The 19,628-nt window shown below is 44.5% G+C and overlaps 1 protein-coding gene across 1 annotated transcript; it reads left to right on the forward strand.

Moving 5' to 3' along the window:
* Window positions 1-1,129: 1,129 nt before the first annotated feature.
* On the forward strand, window positions 1,130-18,957 carry LOC110514114 (calpain-7). The gene is made up of 19 exons (XM_021593660.3): window positions 1,130-1,750; window positions 2,075-2,183; window positions 4,593-4,750; window positions 5,125-5,192; window positions 7,530-7,757; window positions 8,030-8,116; window positions 8,317-8,443; window positions 8,755-8,934; window positions 9,111-9,257; window positions 9,565-9,671; window positions 10,045-10,165; window positions 10,809-11,053; window positions 12,358-12,493; window positions 12,602-12,677; window positions 12,779-12,924; window positions 13,953-14,015; window positions 14,121-14,251; window positions 15,648-15,740; window positions 17,671-18,957. Exons 1-19 carry the CDS (start codon window positions 1,649-1,651, stop codon window positions 17,813-17,815), a joined length of 2,469 nt encoding a protein of 822 aa, XP_021449335.3. The 5' UTR covers window positions 1,130-1,648; the 3' UTR covers window positions 17,816-18,957.
* Window positions 18,958-19,628: the final 671 nt, after the last annotated feature.

Genomic DNA, 19,628 nt, shown 5'->3' on the forward strand with positions numbered 1-19,628 from the left:
CTATGAAGATAAATGGGGGGCAATTAATTCACATATGTTGTCCAGGGCGCAGCTGGGGGCTGAGGGGGGTCTGTAACAAGCGGCAACAGTGAGAGACTTATTTCTGGAAAGGTGGATTTTTAAAAGTAGAAGCTCGAACTGTTTGGGCACAGACCTGGATAGCATGACAGAACTCTGCAGTAGATTGCAACTCCACCCCCTTTGGCAGTTCTGTCTTGGGGGGGGGGAAATGTATACACATACATAGAGGCATTTTTCAGCTATGATTTTACCACTCACAATCCAGAATGGATATGACAATGTGGCCAGCACAGGATGTAATACACCCTTACTACAATCTACTTTTTGATCTTCTTGACTTCTTATCTGATAAACTGCTACTATGTGTCAAGAAAATTGCCCCAATTGGGGTTTAGTGTACTATTTAAACTATTTAGCGGTGTGCGCTAAATAGCGTTTCAATCAGTGACGTCACTTGCTCTGAGACCTTGAAGTAGTTGTTCCCCTTGCTCTGCAAGGGCCGTGGCTTTTGTGGAGCGATGGGTAACGATGCTTCGAGGGTGACTGTTGATGTGTGCAGAGAGTCCCTGGTTCGCGCCCGGGTATGGGCGAGGGGACGGTCTAAAGTTATACTGTTATGATGTCTCTGTCAAGTGTCTCCACTTGGTAGGACCTCATCTTGCGCATGTGAGACAGGTCTGTGTTCCAGCCTCCAGTGTGCTCGGCCTCCTTTGGAAACATGACATGTTTGACAACGACCGAGGGGCGGTAACAGCCATCTAAATGGACCTTCACAATCTGGCCATACCCGCTCCAGTGTCTGGATTTTGTCACCAACACGCAGTGCCTTTGCACCACACTCCTGTAGAATAATGTCCTGATATTCTTGTTTCATTCTTGAAGACTTTCACCAGACTGAAAAATAACATGTTAGGTTATGTAAAAAAAAAACTAGCTTTTCACAGAAGACTGATACCTTTAGATAGAAAAGTGTTGAATGGTGGAATAACAAAGTAAGCATGCATGCACACAGTTTAATTGAATAGGAAATGCAAGTCTATGCGTTTCACACACATGGAGGAAATTGAACTTTGACAAACTATTTAATTAAGCGCAATCTTTCAATTCCACACACCGCCATCTCACGAGGGACACAGTCAAAACATGAGTTAACAACGCCAATGTGCGTAAAACTCACGATGAACATGTGATGCACGTCGAGTTGTATGTACTGTGTTATGTTTCGATCATGAATACTCTTCAATGTGGACTGGAGATTTACATCAATCAAGGGAGCAATACTGCCAGCAACTGGATTGGAGGGTAAAAGCTCTCGTCATCGTTGGAGCTACCCGGAAGCTAAATCTTGGAAATCACTTGTTGTTGTTGTTATCGAGCAGAAAGTAGCTCGTCTACTTGCTAGCTGTATATCATAATGTTTTACGGATATGGTAAATATGGTTCCATCCATTTTATGATCTTATTTTAAAAACCCATATTTCGGAACTGTAACTCATTGCTTTGATTTAGCTGTCTAACGTTCTGTCAAGTTCGGCTTGCTAGCTAACGCCGCTAGCTAGTTAACGTTAGTTACGAATGACAGGGACAGTCATATTTTCCAGGCTGTATGAAAAAACGTTAGAACAAAATGGATTGCACGGCACTGGAGCACGATGCAGTTAAATTTGCTAAAACTGCTGTCATCTGCGACCAGAATGGAAAATACAACGAGGCTGTCTTCTATTATAAGGTAACGTTAAGGACTTTGAAATGGATGTTGTGGAATAATTTGCCGCACTCCACATTGGCTTTTACTTTCACCTGCATCTTATGGTCACCTTTGTGGAATAGACTACTTGATCACTGATGCACTTTTAGCCTTTAGAAGTGGCATCCCAGTGTAACAAACGGTATGTATTCAGTCTTTAAGGTGTATCCAGAAGCTCAAATAATATAGGGTAAGTTACTATTGTAGTGGTACTTGACCCATGGTTAAGACACTCTTGTATTTTGCTACAAGAAAATGTATTTGTCATTTTGAGAGCAATAATGTCGGTGTTGTATGTGATATTAGGAGGCGGCACAAGCCCTGATCTACGCCGGCATGGCAGGGTCTAAACTGGAGGGCATCCAGGATAAAGTCAATGAGTACCTGGACCGGGTTCAGGCCCTGCACAATGCTGGTGAGTCCACCTCAACAGTGTAGGGAAAGTGGTGATCCTCCATAACCACTTCTGATCCAACTTCATTCACTCTCATACTCCATCCAGAATGCTTGGGCCTGTATTCACAAAGCATATCAGTGAGTAGCCTACAGTGGATTTGGAAAGTATTCAGACCCCTTGATTTTTTCCACATTTTGTTACGGTACAGCCTTATTCTAAAATTAATTAAATACATATTTTCCTCATCAATCTACACACAATACCCCATAATGACAAAGCAAAAACAGGTTTTTAGAAATGTATTAAAAAAACAAACAGAAATAGCTTATTTACATAAGTATTCAGACCCTTTGCAATGAGACTTGAAATTGACACCTGTCTATATAAGGTCCAACAGTTGACAGTGCATGTCAGAGCAAAAACTGAGACAGGATTGTGTCGAAGCACAGATCTGGGGACACATTTCTGCAGCATTGAAGGTCCCGAAGAACACAGTGGCCTCCATCGTTCTTAAATTGAAGACGTTTGGAATCACCAAGACTTCCTAGAGCTGGCCACCCAGCCAAACTGAGCAATCAGGGGAGAAGGGCCTTGGTTCGGGAGGTGACCAAGAAGCTCCAGAGTTCTTTCTGTGGAGATGGGAGAACCATCCAGAAGGACAACCATCTCTGCAGCACTCCACCAATCAGGCCTTTATGGTAGAGTGGCCAGGCAGAAGACACTTCTCAGTAAAAGGCACAAAACAGCCCACTTGGAGTTTGCCAAAAGGCACCTAAAGTACTCTCAGACCATGAGAAACAAGATTCTCTGGCCTGATGAAACCAAGATTCAACTCTTTGACCTGAATGCCAAACATCACATCTGGAGGAAACTAGGCACCACTGGTCAATACCATCCCTACTGTGAAGTGTGGTGGCAGCATCATGCTGTGGGGATGTTTTTCAGCAGCAGGGACTGGGAGACTAGTCAGGATTGAGGGAAAGATGATAACTCCTTGATGAAAACCTGCTCCAGAGAGCTCAGGACCTCAGACTGGGGCGAAGGTTCACCTTCAAACAGGACAATGACCCTAAGCACACAGCTAAGACAACGCAGGAGTGGCTTCGGGACAAGTCTCTGAATGTCCTTGAGTGGCCCAGCCAGAGCCATCTCTGGAGAGACCTGAAAATAGCTGTGCAGCGACGCTCCCCATCCAACCTGACAGAGCTTGAGAGGATCTGCAGAGAAGAATGGGAGAAACTCCCCAAATACAGGTGTCCCAAGAAGACTTGAGGCTGTAATCGCTGCCAAATGTGCTTCGACAAAGTACTGAGTAAAGGGTCTGAATACTTATGTAAATGTCATATCAGTTCATTTTTATTTTTATACATTTGCAAAAATGTCAACCTATTTGTGCTTTGTCATTATGGGGTATTGTGTGTAGATTGAGAAGGAAAAAACGATTTAATACATTTTAGAATAAAGCTGTAATGTAACAACATGTGGAAAAGTCAAGGGGTCTGAATACTTTCTGAATGCACCGTATCTAGTCCTTAGCCTATCTAATGTTGGGTCACAGTAAACTTAGTGAGTTTCCTTCTGAGTCATTCCTTCCATGACCTACACTTCACTTTGCGTGTGAGATGTGAGGGCCTTTGCTTGTGTTTATGAAACTGGCCCACAGATTGAGTTTATTTTTATTGGGACTGCACATTAATGAACGTTTCAGTAAAAGCGCCGGTTTTAGCCAGCCGGCAAATTTTCAACCGCAGTCCCTGTGCAGGCTATTTCAAAACAATTACAATACAGACAAACAGTGAGCACATGCAGAGCAACATAGGACAAGCAACACAGAGCAGACAGAGCAATAGCACAAAAAGCAAAATACATAAAAGCAACAAAGGATGTGTGGGAATGTCCCGTTAAGTTGGAGAGTGGGTGTGACTCAGGTTCATACTATACGGTTTCCCGGGCATAGAAGCCTCTTTTAATATCCCTGTCGCTCAAGAGGGTCATGTTACTGTATTCAAGTTGATATGAGGCACTAGCCTTATTTGGTTAGAGGAAACCTCTTTCGTTGTTTCCAGTGTTTCTCAATGCTGTAGTTGGCAGAAGCTATCCTAACATATCCACATCACCTCAAATATATAACACCTCGTTTTTCCCTCATCCAGTTGTTATTTTTATAGTCAGCCTCTCATTGAGGATGTCCTAGCGGTTGTAGCGTTGGGCCAGTAACCTAAAGGTTGCTGGTTTGAGTACCTGAGCTGGCAAGGTGAAAAATTGGTCGGTGCCCTTGAGCAATGCACTTAACCCTAATTTGCTCCAGGGGCACCGTACTAGTATGGCTGTAAAACAACAACATTTGTCTGCACCTATCCAGTGTATGTGAAAATATCTATATTTCTAATGTTCCGTTGTGTCCTACTTGCCTTTGACCCCATGCAGTTCAAGCTCAAAGTAGCGATCCTCTGAAGAGCAAGCAGCAGGTGGATCTGGAGCGGGCCCACTTCCTGGTCACCCAGGCCTTTGAGGAGGATGAGAAGGGCAATGGGGACGAGGCCATCGAGCTCTACACACAGGCCGTGGAACTCTGCATCCAGACGGTAGGGACTGATTAGGAAAGACCCAGGCATCTTTTAGGCCCACTGTGAGACTACAGAGGCAACATTCACCACCAATGCTCTTGTATTGAGCAAAACAACAACATTAGCTATACTCTCTGCTATTCAGACCACTGTATCAGACATTTATACAGGATGGTAATTCCTGGGTCATCACCAGGTCCAATGGAGGTGTAGTCAGGAACAGGTATAAGAACTGTTTATTTGGATTAGGCCATGAACAGACTGATGCCCCACTATCCTTCATTGTATGTATTGACATCCCTCTTGACCTAGTCTCTAGGGTACATAATGTGTGTCAAGTGTAACCCCCCCCCTCACTCCTTTTCTCCCACTTTCTCTTTATTTTCTCCCAGTCTCATGATACAACAGACCAGGGGCTGCAGGGCAAACTGAAGCAGCTGGCTCGTCAGGCCCTCGATAGGTAAGGAGGTCACTCTACCCTCCTCTCTATAGTGTAATATTTCTAAATTTCTAGTGTTGTATACAGTGCATTCGGAAAGTATTCAGACCCTTGACTTTTTCCACATTTTGTTACTTTACAGCCTTATTTTTAAATGGATTAAATACATACATATTTTCATCAATCTACACACAATACCCCATAATGACAAAGTGAAACAGGTTTAGACATTTTTGCAAATGTATTACAAATTAAAAAAACAGAACTTATTTACATAAGTATTCAGACCCTTTGCTGTGAGACTTGAAATTGAGCTCAGGTGCATCCTGTTGCCATGGATCATCCTTGAGATGTTTCTAAAACTTGGAGTCCACCTGTGGTACGTTCAATTGATTGGACATGATTTGGAAAGGCACACAGCTGTCTATATAAAGTCCCACAGTTGACAGTGCATGTCAGAGAAAAAAACAAGCCATGAGGTCGAAGTAATTGTCCGTAGAGCTCCAAGACAGGATTGTGTCAAAGCTTTCAATGTCGGCAGAATTGAAAGCCCCCAAGAACACAGTTGCCTCCATTATTCTTAAATGGAAGACGTTTGGAACCACCAAGACTCTTCCTAGAGCTGGCCGCCTAGCCAAAATTAGCAAACGGGGGAGGAGGGCCTTGGTCAGGGAGGTGACCGAGAACCCGATGGTCACACTGACAGAGTTCCTCTGTGGAGATGGGAGAACCTTCCAGAAGGACATCCGTCTCTGTAGCTCTCCACCAATCAGGCCTTTATGGTAGACTGGCCAGACGGAAGCCACTCCTCAGTAAAAGGCACATAATGGACTGCTTGGAGTTTACCTACAGTAAAGCATGGGGGTGGCAGCATCATAGTGTGGGGATGTTTTTCAGGGACTGGGAGACTAGTCAGGATCGAGGGAAAGATGAACAGATCAAAGTACAGAGAGATCCTTGATGAAAACCTGCTCCAGAGAGCTCAGGCCTCAGACTGGGCTGAAGATTCACCTTCAAACAGGACAATGACCCTAAGCACACAGCCGGGACAAGTCTCTGAATGCCCTTGAGTGGCCCAGTCAGAGCCATCTCTGGAGAGACCTGAAAATAGCTGTGCAGCGATGCTCCCCATCCAACCTGACAGAGCTTGAGAAGATCTGCAGAGAATGGGTTGAAACTCCCCAAATACAGATGTGCCATGCTTGTAGCATCATACCCAAGAAGACTCAAGGCTGTGATTGCTGCCACAGGTGCTTTAACAAAGTACTCAGTAGAGGGTCTGAATACTTATGTTAATGTGATATTTACGTTTTTTGCTTTGTCTTTATGGGGTTTTGTGAGTAGATTGATACGTATGTTACGTACGCCTCTAAGAAGAGGGAACGCAACACCCTGCTACAACTCAACTCCCCGTGGCGTGAAAGATGAATTGGATTGTAGGTGCGAGTAAGGATGACAAAGGCGGAGAGCTTACCGTTTACAAGGAATTTATTCCGTCACACGGTAATTTGGGGAAAAAGAGGCTGGACGAAAGCAAAGAACCTGCCTACCCACTACTCACCTAACTAGCACCACCTGGTGCGCTAACCAAAATACAGTTAGTGGTCTGCCTAGGTCTTACCTAGTGTTCATAGACAGTAAATACTACGGGTGTATGTATGACCGCAGGCCTCTTGCTTCAGCACACCCTAGGTGCCTTCCCCTTCCCCCCTGGGAACAAATTAAACAGAATAATACAAACGTAAGTAAACAATTTGCAGAATCAAAAACACTGCGTCCTATTGACACACACATACCTCAGATCAGCGGCAACAAAATACTTAACAAAAACCTGTTTCTCAGCAACAACCAACACAGGACATAACCATCAGCTCTCTCCTAACAAAGGGACACGGGGTTTTCTAGCTTCAGAAGGAGTCTGTGATGATATACAGCTGTATCCTCTGACGAGAGGGCGGGGTCAGCTCCAATCAGCTGATTGGGGGAAGCCATTTCCTGAAACACAAACATAATTCAAAAGGCACTAGTACATCTGAGCCATCTCTTTGCAGGTGCCTGGCAACAGTTGAACAAGATGAAGGAAAAAGGAAACCCCACACTGCTCTTGGTAGTATCACTGCTCTTTAATAAGCTAACGTATCGACCTTCGTCAGAGCTGAAACACAAATATACAAACAAAACCACAACACAGAAACTGGGGAATGTAACAGTATTTTTCAAATCCATTTTAGAATAAGGCTGTAACTTAACAAAATGTGGAAAAAGTCAAGGGGTCTGAATACTTTCCGAATGCGCCGTAAATGATCAAGGAACACTAACCCGACCGACCAACCAACCAAGCACTTTGTTTCTCTCCAGGGCGGAGGGGCTGAAGGAGTCCCAGTCCGCCAGTCCCTTAGCCCAGTCGCCACAGGACAGGCCGGGGCCCTCAGGGGCCAAACCTAGTGGGGGACCTTGCCCCGTCAGACAGTTCTTCCCCCTTGGACCTGACTTCTCCCTCCAGAACCGTCCCCAGCCAGTCAGGCCGGTCCAGTCCAGCGAGCCTCAGGGTCAGCGCTACACCTCAGAAGAGATCGAGGTGCTCAGGTGAGCAGACTGGGATCTATCTGGACTCTGGAGAATTAAAGAACATGGTCAACACATTGAGTTTAGGCTCCCAAGAAGCAATGATCTGTGGTTCCATAATCATCCCCATTTCCTTGGGAGCATAATGCCAGTGTGTGACTGGTTTTTCTAAAGGTTAGCTAGTAACACACCTTTGTTTGGTGAAGGTTCAGGTTTGACTCTCATCTACATTTCCACCTGCTGGGTAAGTTACACATGTTACATTTCTCCTGATTCTCCTCCTTTTCAAATAGGAGCACGTCCAAGATCAACGGCATACCCTTCGTCCCCTTCATGAGCGTGGACCTGAAGGAGAGATTTGCCTTTCCTGTTCCATTCTCGTAAGTCAGGATATTCTTGGCTCAGTAAAAAAAGTACCTTAGTACGTGGGTGTACAGATTGTAGAATACACACATAATACATTTCTACTGACAACCAATTTCCATCTGAAAGCAGATACTAGATGGAGTGCCGCTTGATTGCATCAATTGTTAATTAGTGATTAACATCAGACTTTTTATTCTCTGTGGATGTTTCCCAGGGACAAACTAGGCAAGCTGGCCCTGTCTCCCAAGCAGAGAACCATCTTCTCCCGCTGGGTTCGCCCTGACGAGATCTGCAATAACCCCACCATGATCTTATCTGTATCCAGCTTCAGCATCAAACAGGTCCGGCCACACACACAGCCGCCAATATTCACTATCACTAATCAAGACCAAAACGTACCCTGTAAAATACATCATTATTTAAGGTGTAGACCACTAAGAGTGCAGTAGCTATATGAGTTGTATTGGAATTGACTCAACATCAGATGGCGCCACTTGTTTTGTCTGATAAAACCTACCTACTTTATAGACAATCTGCTCTATACTGAATACCTGTCAATGTGACGGATAAAACTGACAGATTTACCTCCCATCCTGGTGGTCCGATGTCAGTCTCATACTCTTATTGTTGATCACCTACCCTCTCCTGTTAGACGGTGGTGTCTGACTGCTCGTTCGTGGCGTCGTTAGCCATCAGCGCTGCCTATGAGCGACGCTACAACAAGAAGCTCATCACCAGCATCATCTACCCCCAGAACCGGCGCGGGGAGCCAGAGTATAACCCCTGTGGGAAGTACATGGTGAAGCTTCACATCAACGGTGTGCCCAGGAAGGTAACACACTGCAAAACCTGGGAACTGGGTCCACTGGTGCTCAATGTCATTGTGCGATAAGCTAGCAAACCTCCCTCTCTAAATGACTAGACTGTCACTGTAAAGCTGCCATGTCTCTGACAGTGTCTACCAATGGGTTGTATTGTTGTAAGTGTTCCCCCTCATGTTCCCTGCAGGTCATTATAGACGACTTCCTGCCATGTGGTCAGAATGGAGAGCTGCTGTGTTCCTACTCCAGCAACAGGAACGAGCTGTGGGTCTCCCTCATAGAGAAGGCCTACATGAAGGTCATGGGAGGCTATGACTTCCCCGGCTCCAACTCGGTGAGGGAGTTCCCCCTGTGAAAGTACTACCCCTTTTGCACTGGGCTCTGTCCAATAGCCAAACGTGCAACTCAATTATCTGCTTTGGCTACATCTCCTTGTCTCCTACTGAACTGATATGAGAGAAGCGAATGTTTCACTTTGTAGAATTTTTCAGAGCTAACAAGAGTTCCCTGACATTCACGGCGTGGGCTGAATTCCACATTTTATCAATTGTGCGATATTGGACAGTTGGCTCTGTTCTCCACCTTGTTATTTATGTTCTCTAAAGTGTGATCTCTATCCATTCTGTCTTATTGTATTGTAGAACATCGATCTGCACGCACTCACTGGCTGGATCCCGGAGCGTATCGCCATGCATTCAGACAATCAGTCATTCATCAAGGACGACACCTTCCGCATGCTCTACCAGAGGTGAGACACGCAGACACAAACACACACTCATTAATTCACCCATGCACACACTTAAGGGTCTACATAGTCCATCTGCTCTGTAGAATTCACACACATACAGTACACACCAAGAGATATGACTCACAGATTCTTACACATTTGAAATACTTTATTTGAATCCACAAATCATATTACATTTGTAAAAAGATACACACACACACACACACACACACACACACGAGTAATGCCACTAATCCATCCTCAAGTAGTAATTCGTCATGATTACCTTTGCTGCCAGATGGTAATAGACATGGTGATCAATACCACAGAGTTGTGTCTCCTAGCCAAGATAGCTGACCTACTACTCTCACATCCCCCTCTCCTCTCATGACAGGTTTCACCGGGGCGACGTCTTAATCACCACAGCAACGGGGGTGATGACAGAGGAGGAAGGCGAGAGGTGGGGCCTTGTGCCAACGCATGCCTACGCTGTCCTGGATATCCGGGAGCACAAAGTAAGTGTTAGTGTTAACTAAGCATACCCACCCATGGTTGTTACAGTAGCTTGTTAGCATGACAATACAGAACATTAATAGACAAGAACAGCTCAAGGACAGAACTACATAAAACATTTTTTTAAAGGCACACGTAGCCTACATATCAATGCATACACACATCTAGGTCAAATAGGGGAGAGGCGTTGTGAGGTGTGGCTTAAGCTGTTTTTTGAAACCAGGTTTGCTGTTTATTTGAGCAATATGAGATGGAATGGAGTTCCATGCAATAATCACTCAATATAAAATTGTACGCTTTCTTGAATTTGTTCTGGATTTGGGGATTGTGAAAAGACCCCTGGTAGCATGTCTGATGGGGTAAGTGTGTGTGCCGGCGCTTTGTGTAAGTTCAACTCTCAGCCAAGAGAGACTGGCATGCATAGTATTTATATCATCCCTCTGATTACAATGAAGAGCAAGACGTGCCGCTCTGTTCTGGGCCGGCTGCAGCTTAACTAGGTCTTTCCTTGCAGCACTGGACCACACTACTGGACAATAATCAAGATAAGACAAAACTAGAGCCTGCAGAACTTTGTAACTTTAGTTACACTAATAGTGTTCTGCCTGCATGCTAAGCTTCTTTGCCATTTGATCTGGCTCTCAGGGGAAGCGGTTCCTGCAGCTGAAGAACCCGTGGAGCCACCTGAGGTGGAAAGGTTGCTTCAGTGAACGGGACGAGAAAAACTGGACCCCAGAACTTCTCAAATACCTCAACTTTGACCCCAAGACCGCACAGAAGTTTGATAACGGTGTGTTCTGGATCACGTTTGAGGACCTGTGCCAGTACTATGATGTCATCTACCTGAGCTGGAGCCCCGCCCTGTTCAGAGAGTCTTCCTGTATCCACAGGTCAGTCAACAACAGCCATCTTATATCTCCCAGAAGGGTCTACTATACCTATAAATACCTACTATACAGTGCATTCGGAAAGTATTCAGACCCCTTGACTTTTTCCACATTGATTAAGTCGTTTTTTCCCCGCATCTATTTACACACGATACCCCATAATGACAAAGAAAAAACAGGTTTTTAGAAATAAAAAACGGAATTATGACATTTACATAAGTATTCAGACCCTTTACTCAGTACTTTGTTGAAGCACCTTTGGCAGCGATAACAGCCTTGAGTCTTCTTGGGTATGACGCTACAAGCTTGGCACACCTGTATTTGGGGAGTTTCTCCCATTCTTCTCTGCAGATCCTCTCAAGCTCTGTCAGGTTGGATGGGGAGCGTTGCTGCACAGTTATTTTCAGGTCTCTCCAGAGATGGCTCTGACTGGGCCACTCAAGGGCATTCAGAGACTTGTCCCGGCTGTGTGCTTAGGGTCATTGTTTTGTTTCTCATGGTCTGAATCCTTAAGGTGCCTTTTGGCAAACTCCAAGCGGACTGTCATGTGCCTTTTACTGAGAAGGGTCTTCCATCTGGCCACTCTACCATAAAGGCCTGATTGGTGGAGTGCTGCAGAGATGGTTGTCCTTCTGGATGGTTCTCCCATCTCCACAGAAAGAACTCTGGAGCTTCTTGGTCACCTCCCTGACCAAGGCCCTTCTCCCCCGATTGCTCAGTTTGGCTGGGTGGCCAGCTCTAGGAAGAGACTTGGTGGTTCCAAACTTCTTCCATTTAAGAATGATGGAGGCCACTGTGTTCAATGCTGCAGACATTTTTTTGGTACCCTTCCCCAGATCTGTACCTCAACAAAATCCTGTCTCAGAGCTCTACGGACAATTCCTTCCACCTCATGGCTTGGTTTTTGCTCTGACATACCCTGTCAAATGTGGGACCTTATAGACAGGTGTGTGCCTTTTCATTTTCAATCAATTACATTTACCACAGGTGGACTCCAAGTTGTAAAAACATCTTAAGGATGATCAATGGAAATGGGATGCACCTGAGCTCAATTTCGAGGCTCATTGCAAATGTTCTAAATACTTATGTAAACAAGGTATTTCAGTTTATTTGCAAAGCATTCTAAAAACCTGTTTTCGCTTCGTCAGTATGTGGTATTGTGTATAGATTGATGAGGATTTATTTTTATTTAATCAATTTTAGAGTAAGTCAAGCGGTCTGAATACTTTCCGAATGCACTGTATGTGTATAAAAAATACCCGTGTATGATATGTGAAGTATATTTCTGGTTGTGTGTGTCCCTGCAGTAGCTGGGATGGGAAGCAGGGCCCGGTGAAGGATGCCTACAGTCTGGCCAACAACCCTCAGTACCGGCTGGAGCTGACCTGTCCTGCAGGGGGCACCGCTGTCTGGGTGCTGCTGACCAGACACATCACTGACAAGGTGCACACACTGTCTGTCTGGCTGTCCACCACCACACAGTATCAGACAATGTCTCATTTTCTCCCATAGAAACAATAATCACTCTGTTGTTGTCCTTTTGATGTTCAGGACGACTTTGCACAAAACAGGGAGTTCATCACCTTGGTGGTTTACAAGACGGAGGGAAAGAAAGTTTACTACCCTGGTGAGTTTCTCATGGAAGTGTGTGTGTGTGTGTGTGTGTGTGTGTGTGTGTGTGTGTGTGTGTGTGTGTTTCCTCTGACTGTCTCGTATATTCCTCCTCAGCGGACCCTCCCCCCTACATAGATGGGATCAGGATCAACAGCCCCCACTACCTGACCAAGATGAGACTAACCAGCGCTGGAACACACACATTCACACTGGTGGTGTCACAGTACGAGAAGCAGAACACCATCAACTACACCCTGAGGGTGAGACACACACACACACACACACACACATTGTGTCAGATACATCTCCTGAGTGTCAGATCTGTCGCTGGCAGGTAAACACTGCGATCCTGTTGTACTGCGGTGCAGAAGTGTGCATGTAGCATGCCTCAAGCACCTCACAATAGAGCGTGAGAAAAGAGAGTGGGATGGTGGGGGGAAGAAGAAGAAGAGGGAGTGGGGGGAGATGAAGAGCGAGAAAAGAGGAAAGTGTCTTGTTCCTCTTGGTGAGTGTGAAGTGTACGTACATATACCGTATACACAAGGAATAGAAACTAGATCTGAGTTGTATAATTCTACATTCTGAAACATGAAGCAGCCTCCTTTGTCCTCTAGTCTGTGAGTGTGTGTTCATATCCATGCAGATTGAGTCATAAATGAACCGTGTGCTAATTATTTCATTAGAAACATTTCTGTGTCAGAACCCACTTGCAGAACTGTGAAATCAGTTGAAAGAGAGCTTGTGAGTTTGTCTGCAATTAATTGCTGTGTGTGACAGAGCGATGGAGAGAGACTTTCTGTTGGTTTGTATATGAGTAAAAGGTTTTATGTTTTGTGTGTGAGTATGTGACCCAAACCTTTTTTTGCTCATTTATATTTCATAAACTCCCCTTGCCAACTGATCTGAAGTCTTTGAGGAGCTGTTATCTGATGTCTCACTAAAACAACATGTTTGGCCTCTGTAGAAGAGAAGAAACCCTGAAAGTAGTTGCATGTGTGTCTTTCTAAGTATGAAAGAGAAAAGCCAATCACCAGAGGAATATCTCTAGCCTTGACTGACAAGCAGCAAACTGGCTGTGAAATCAATTCCTGCACTCTCACTTCCTTAAAAATAATCTGGAGAATTAGTGTAGAGTTCTCGTGAGGTACGGAACGAACATGATTTCTTCCATCTGTATAAGAGCTGGCCAGTATTCTTCCTGGAGTTTCTTCCTGATGTTTCTATGTTGTGCTGATCACATCCCTGCTTATTCAGTTCCAACAGAGTAATAGACGTTTCCCTCCAACAGGTCTACTCTGGATGCAAGTTCTCCTTCTCCAAGATCCCAACGCCCTTCACTCATACCAAACGGGTAATATTTACTTCCACTTGTCTCTTTGTTGTTCACATTCTCTATTGGCATGATAACAAAATCACCATCTCACATAGCTGAAGCCCCCTCTCTCTCCCTGTGCAGATCAATGGCCAGTGGAAAGGGCCGAGTGCGGGGGGCTGTGGGAACTACAAGGATTCGTACAAGCACAACCCCATCTACCAGTTTAACCTGGAGCGCCCAGGACCCATGCTCATAGAGCTACGAGGCTCCAGGTAAGACTCACACCTCCACACCACTGGGGGCACTACACCCAGTAGGGACACTATGGCTCAATCACAATTGATGGATATAAAATGAATGTCCTCTTGTACACAGCACTTTTAATACTCAAGTGTTCATCCTGTCCGTCAAACCTTCTCTAATCCGAGGTGACTGCAGAAGGACTACTCTCCACAGCTTTACACTGCCCTGACCCACCTGGATAAAACCAACACATGTGAGAATGCTGTTCGTAGACTAGCTCAGCATTCAATTCAGTCATTCCCTCTAGGCTGGTCACCAAACTCCATGACCTAGGGATGTAACTGGACTTTGGACTTCCTGACCAACAGACCACATTCTGTCAGGTTAGACAACTTCACCTCCTCAACCCTGAACACCGGTGTGCCACAGGGCTGCGTGCTGAGCCCCCTCCTGTACTCCCTCCTCACCTGTGTTCCTGTACACGGTTCCAACAGCATCAAGTTCGCAGACGACACCACGGTGGTAGGCCTGATCAGTGACAATGACGAGTCAGCCTACAGGGAGGAGGTCAAGCACCTGGCTGCATGGTGCGCTGACAACAACCTGGCCCTCAATGCAAAGAAAACCAAGGAGCTCATTGTAGATTACAGGAAGTCTAAAAGCTGCACACCCTTCACATCCATGCCACAAACTGTGTGCCATTCTACCATCAGGCAGGTGGTACAGGTCTCTACGTTCCCGCACTAGCAGGCTCAAGAACAGTTTCTTTCCAGCTACTGTAACCCTGCTGAACACTGTAACAGCCATATCCACATCTTAGTACTGCCTCTCGGGGACCTTGTTGCACTACTCTCTTTGCACTCTTCACAGTACTACGGGACTCTGACATTGCTTTGCAAAGTCTGTATAAAGGACATTATTCAGTTGTACATGCCCACCTCGGTAACCTGTATTTCAGTTGCATGCCTCCTTGCACTTTCATACATCCCACTTCATATCATACATTGTACTTAATTGTTTTACTTGTACATTTTTTGCACTCTTTTATTTGCACTTCTGGTCAGATGCTAACTGTATTTAGTTATACTGTACTTGTTCAATGACAAAGTTGAATCTAATCTAAATGACTACAATATGCATGGTCTGCATTGTGTCTGACAGTCTGACTCCAATGAGACTTTGTCATGGCACATCTGGAAAATTTGAGCTGTCACAGAATACGATTGCCAGGTGTAAATGTGACCAGCCAGACTAGCAGTCAGTTTCCAGTGTTACTCGACTCCCTTACGTCATCCTGTAGGGGGTCATCTTTAATAGATAATCTGGTGCTCCTAATTCAAATCTGTCTCTCTGTCTGTAGGCAGTATAGTGCAGGTTCTGGTTGCTTGTGGTGTTGTTATCTTGTCTCGGTCTCTCCCTCTCTAGGCAGTACAGTGTGGGCTTTGAGATGGTGACTGTGTCCACTGTAGTAGAGCCAGGACCTGCAGGCCACCCGAAGAAGAACAGTGGAGACTACAGGTACTCACCCAGGATTCACAGGAGATAGTGTGTTTGTCTATCAGCATATAGAGGTATTCAGGGACAGTACATAGTGTTGAGTTCCAGATGAGTTCAATCCTAATATTAACCCTTTACCCTCGTGGGAATTGGCATATATAGATGGGGCTAAATAGGAATATTTATTACAGAAGAGATATGGAAAGCATATGCATAGCAATGGTAGCAATTTAAAGGGAACAGTTTGGAGATTATGGTAAAATAATTAGACTAAAGTTGAGGATACAACAGTTCACCAGACACGACTGAATCCAAACATTCTGCTGTTGATTTGATGTGTATTGTATTAATGATAACGAGATCTGAAAATACTCCTTCAGTAACATGATAAGAATATTCATGGTTTGGGGTAGGTCCAACATAAGACAGAAAATTGACAAGAGTTTGAGTGAGAGGTCAAGCTGGTGTTTTAAGTGGTCACACACACCTCTCCTAAGTATGCACAGTTCCTAAGTAACTTCAATACACTTGTATGACTAAAATACGAGTCTTCAACTACAAGGTGCTTTTTTTGATCTCTCCTAGCTGTGCCGATCAAGCGCACTGGTAGTTGTTGTTTGGAACACAGCCCTGCATCCCCGCCATCACACAATTACTGTTGTTACATTTTTTTGTTTAAATGACGGTTGTTTACGCAATCCAAAAACGGTCCATTATAAATTCCAATCTGGGTCAGGTTGGCGTCATTAAATTGAAAAATATGATTTTACAGTAGGCTTTCACAAGCCAATTCAGAGAAGCAGATGGTAATTTTGGTGCGCATAGAATGGAGTCATGAGTGCATTCAAATGTGTAGTCCGCAGGCCCAAAAACAAACACAGGCTCATTGTGTTCAGGACATCCCAGGTTATAACGCCATGTCATCTTGTAACTGTACATCGAACAGAGTGATCATAAACGTTGACACTGTATATGACATGAGTTTCATATGGTAATGTGAAGTGCACATTTGGGCTCACGCGTGTTTGGCTCGCTTGTATGACATCAGTGGTATTTATTATAATCCTCAGCGTTTCATCTTTCAAAATACATCAAGTCCTCTTAATTTACAATTTACAACACTATATAGCCTCAACATGGTTGATATCATCTATGGTCAGTCCTTGCAGTTGCGGCTCAACTGACTAGGTATCCCCTTTCCATCTATGAATTTGAAAGTGGTAACATTTTTCCAGGCCCGTCCCTCAGCGTTTTACTAAAACAGAGTCATGGTGACCGCTTTAATGCATCCATCATAAAATGCTATGCACAGGTTAAAGTTCAGTGTTGGAACATATATTGGGGACGCATGATTCTCCAAAGCTGAGACTCTGATGACCTGATGACATGCTGCCTAAATGTGGTGGCTACAGTCACAACACCGAGGGAACATTCTATACATTCCCCACAGGTCAAAAGGTCACATCTGAGGACCTCGTGTCTGACCTCTGGGATGTCTATGCTAATTGAGTTAGCCTAGTTGAAAGGTTGAGGGTGTACTGAAATTAGTCTCACTGCACATTTGCACAAGGGAATGCCTTTTGAGTTAGATATTTTGGCAAAGACTGTGTGTCAGAAATGATTTTGAAATAATTTAAGTAAAGATAGAACATTTTCCTCACATTTAGACCATGATTGTTGATTATGCAATATTATCCTGTGGATGAGGTTAAAGCAGGTTAAATTTGTATTCAATAACAGATGATCTCTATAAATCATTCATATAATCAGCTCTTGAGCACATTGTATGCATGTATTCGTGGGTAATGAAATATGAAACAGAAAATGTCCAGTAATAGCGGTGGACAGCATTGTAACAACAGGTTATGAAGGAATGGAGATTAGAAAGGGTGCTATTTGAGACTATTGAGACAAAGCCATAGTGACTCTTCCGCTCCCTCTCTCTCTGCAGGTGTGGTTTCTGCTACATGGAGGCGGACCATGTCCCCGCTGGCATCTACAACGTCATCCCCACCACCTTCCTGCCCAAACAGGAAGGACCCTTCTTCCTGGACTTCAGCAGCACCACGCCCCTAAAGGTCTCCCAGCTCCAGTAAGGAGAGGAAGGAAGGGAAGGATTCCGGTGTGACACCAGGAATAACTTGCTCACAACATGGACACTCACTTTTTCCTGAACTCTGGGTGGAACTTGTTACCACTGCAGGAGTACCCAAAAGAGACTGATTTATTTTATTATCAAGGGTATTTGGAAAGGGACAAGTGTTTGGTATGGAACCTAGCCCTCTATGTGCTAAGGGGTGTGTAAGAACATGTACCAAAAAATGTAAACTATCAGAGCGAATGTTGGAGGTGCTTCCATCCTCCTTTGGCATAATGACAGATACAGTAAATGATGTCACAACAACTATGGCCCTTATGATTTTCAATGTTCAATTACTTGGTGCTTGTTGACCACCAGTCTAGGTACTCGAGGCAGTGCTGGTATTTACCAAGAACGAAGGGTGATGTTCTCAACTGCAACCGCTACTGTCTTTTTCTCAGGAGAGCGCACCACGACAGGGATTTCTCTGTTGCACAGGAATGTGACACAGGCATGAAGACTAATCTTTGGTATTTCTAAGGATGCGTGACACAGGCATGCAGGACGTGTGTGTGGTTGCAAAATTCTAGGAACTTTTAATAAATTCCCTGGTTTTCCAGATTCCTGGAATCCTCCAACTGGGATTTAGGGAAAACCAAGGAATTTATAAGTTCCTGGAATTTTGCTTGTGTGTGTGTGTACTCGCATGGAAAACGACATTTGAAACGTATCGCCAATCTCCAGTCTCTTGTTTACACTTCAGCAAGGACTTGAACACTTCACAGCGGATTCTCCTTCTCTGTTAACATTTTGTCAAACAGGCAAGACTGCTAGTGGCTTTGTCATTTTCTGGACAATTACTGTGAAGTGTCAATGCTATACAGTCTTGTGGACAAGACCCACTCCTCAAACATACTTTATTTTTTACAAAGGAAAGCATGGACTTTCCTTTGCATTAACAAAATGGCTGCTCTTTGTCGTTTCATTCTTCTTTACGTAGAATTACATTTGTTTTCTTCCCCCTCCAGTGACTTAAAGGGCAACTAATTGCTGCTGTTGCCACTTATGTCAAATGCAATAGTCTTGTATGATTTTGCTTAACTTGCACTAAATATGGAATGATGTATTCAAACATGGCATTGAAGGAAATCAGAAAAAGTGTTGTCTGTGTGTGTTGAAGATCTGGCCTCTCTCCTGTCTGAGAGCATTTGAAAACAGAGCGTGTTGCGTGGGCAGCAGCTGGTCACAACCTCTAATGAGAATCACAGGGCAGAGAGACCAACTACCAGGCCTGAGGGAGGAATCTGGAGAGGTAGAGGAGAGACAGGGAAGTGCAGTAAAGAGAGAACGAACAAAACAATTGTCTAGGTAAAAGGCAGGAATTTAACCCCAGGGCCAGATTTGGCAACTGACAAATACTGCTAAGAAATCTGAAAACTAGTTTAACTTTTGTTAGTGTGAACAGGATCCTATAATCTAGTTCTGTGCTGCCTTGCCACCAAAGATCTTCACTTGGCTTAGCCGTGGCTAATGTCAAACCTGCTAACATTCTGAACCCTGTAACCCTACAGTCAGCAGCACATGGCTTATACGTGGGGAATCCCAGCGCGAGTCAACTACTTTTCTGCTGTGGTTAATCATGTTAAGGTTTTCCAACGAGGAGCCAGGGTGATGTAAACAACCTGCAAGAAAGCAATGGTCTTTTTTTGTTGTTGCAATAGGCTATCTGCAGCGATCCAATAACTGTTGACAATGTCATCAAGACCAAGAAAATATCAGTATAGCTCAGTTGGAGTCAGAATGGCTACAGGCTAGTCAATTACTGTATA

The sequence above is a fragment of the Oncorhynchus mykiss genome, chromosome 3 (genome assembly GCF_057628025.1).
Source record: "Oncorhynchus mykiss isolate SJ-2025 chromosome 3, ASM5762802v1, whole genome shotgun sequence".
NCBI lineage: Eukaryota > Metazoa > Chordata > Actinopteri > Salmoniformes > Salmonidae > Oncorhynchus > Oncorhynchus mykiss.

Excerpts from the sequence above, each read along its gene's own strand:
- LOC110514114 (XM_021593660.3), top strand. The coding sequence starts at position 1,649 with ATGGATTGCACGGCACTGGAGCACGATGCAGTTAAATTTGCTAAAACT. Across the intron at positions 9,672-10,044 it reads TTCCGCATGCTCTACCAGAG|GTTTCACCGGGGCGACGTCT; the intron begins GTGAGACACGCA and ends CTCTCATGACAG. Across the intron at positions 12,678-12,778 it reads AAAGAAAGTTTACTACCCTG|CGGACCCTCCCCCCTACATA; the intron begins GTGAGTTTCTCA and ends ATTCCTCCTCAG.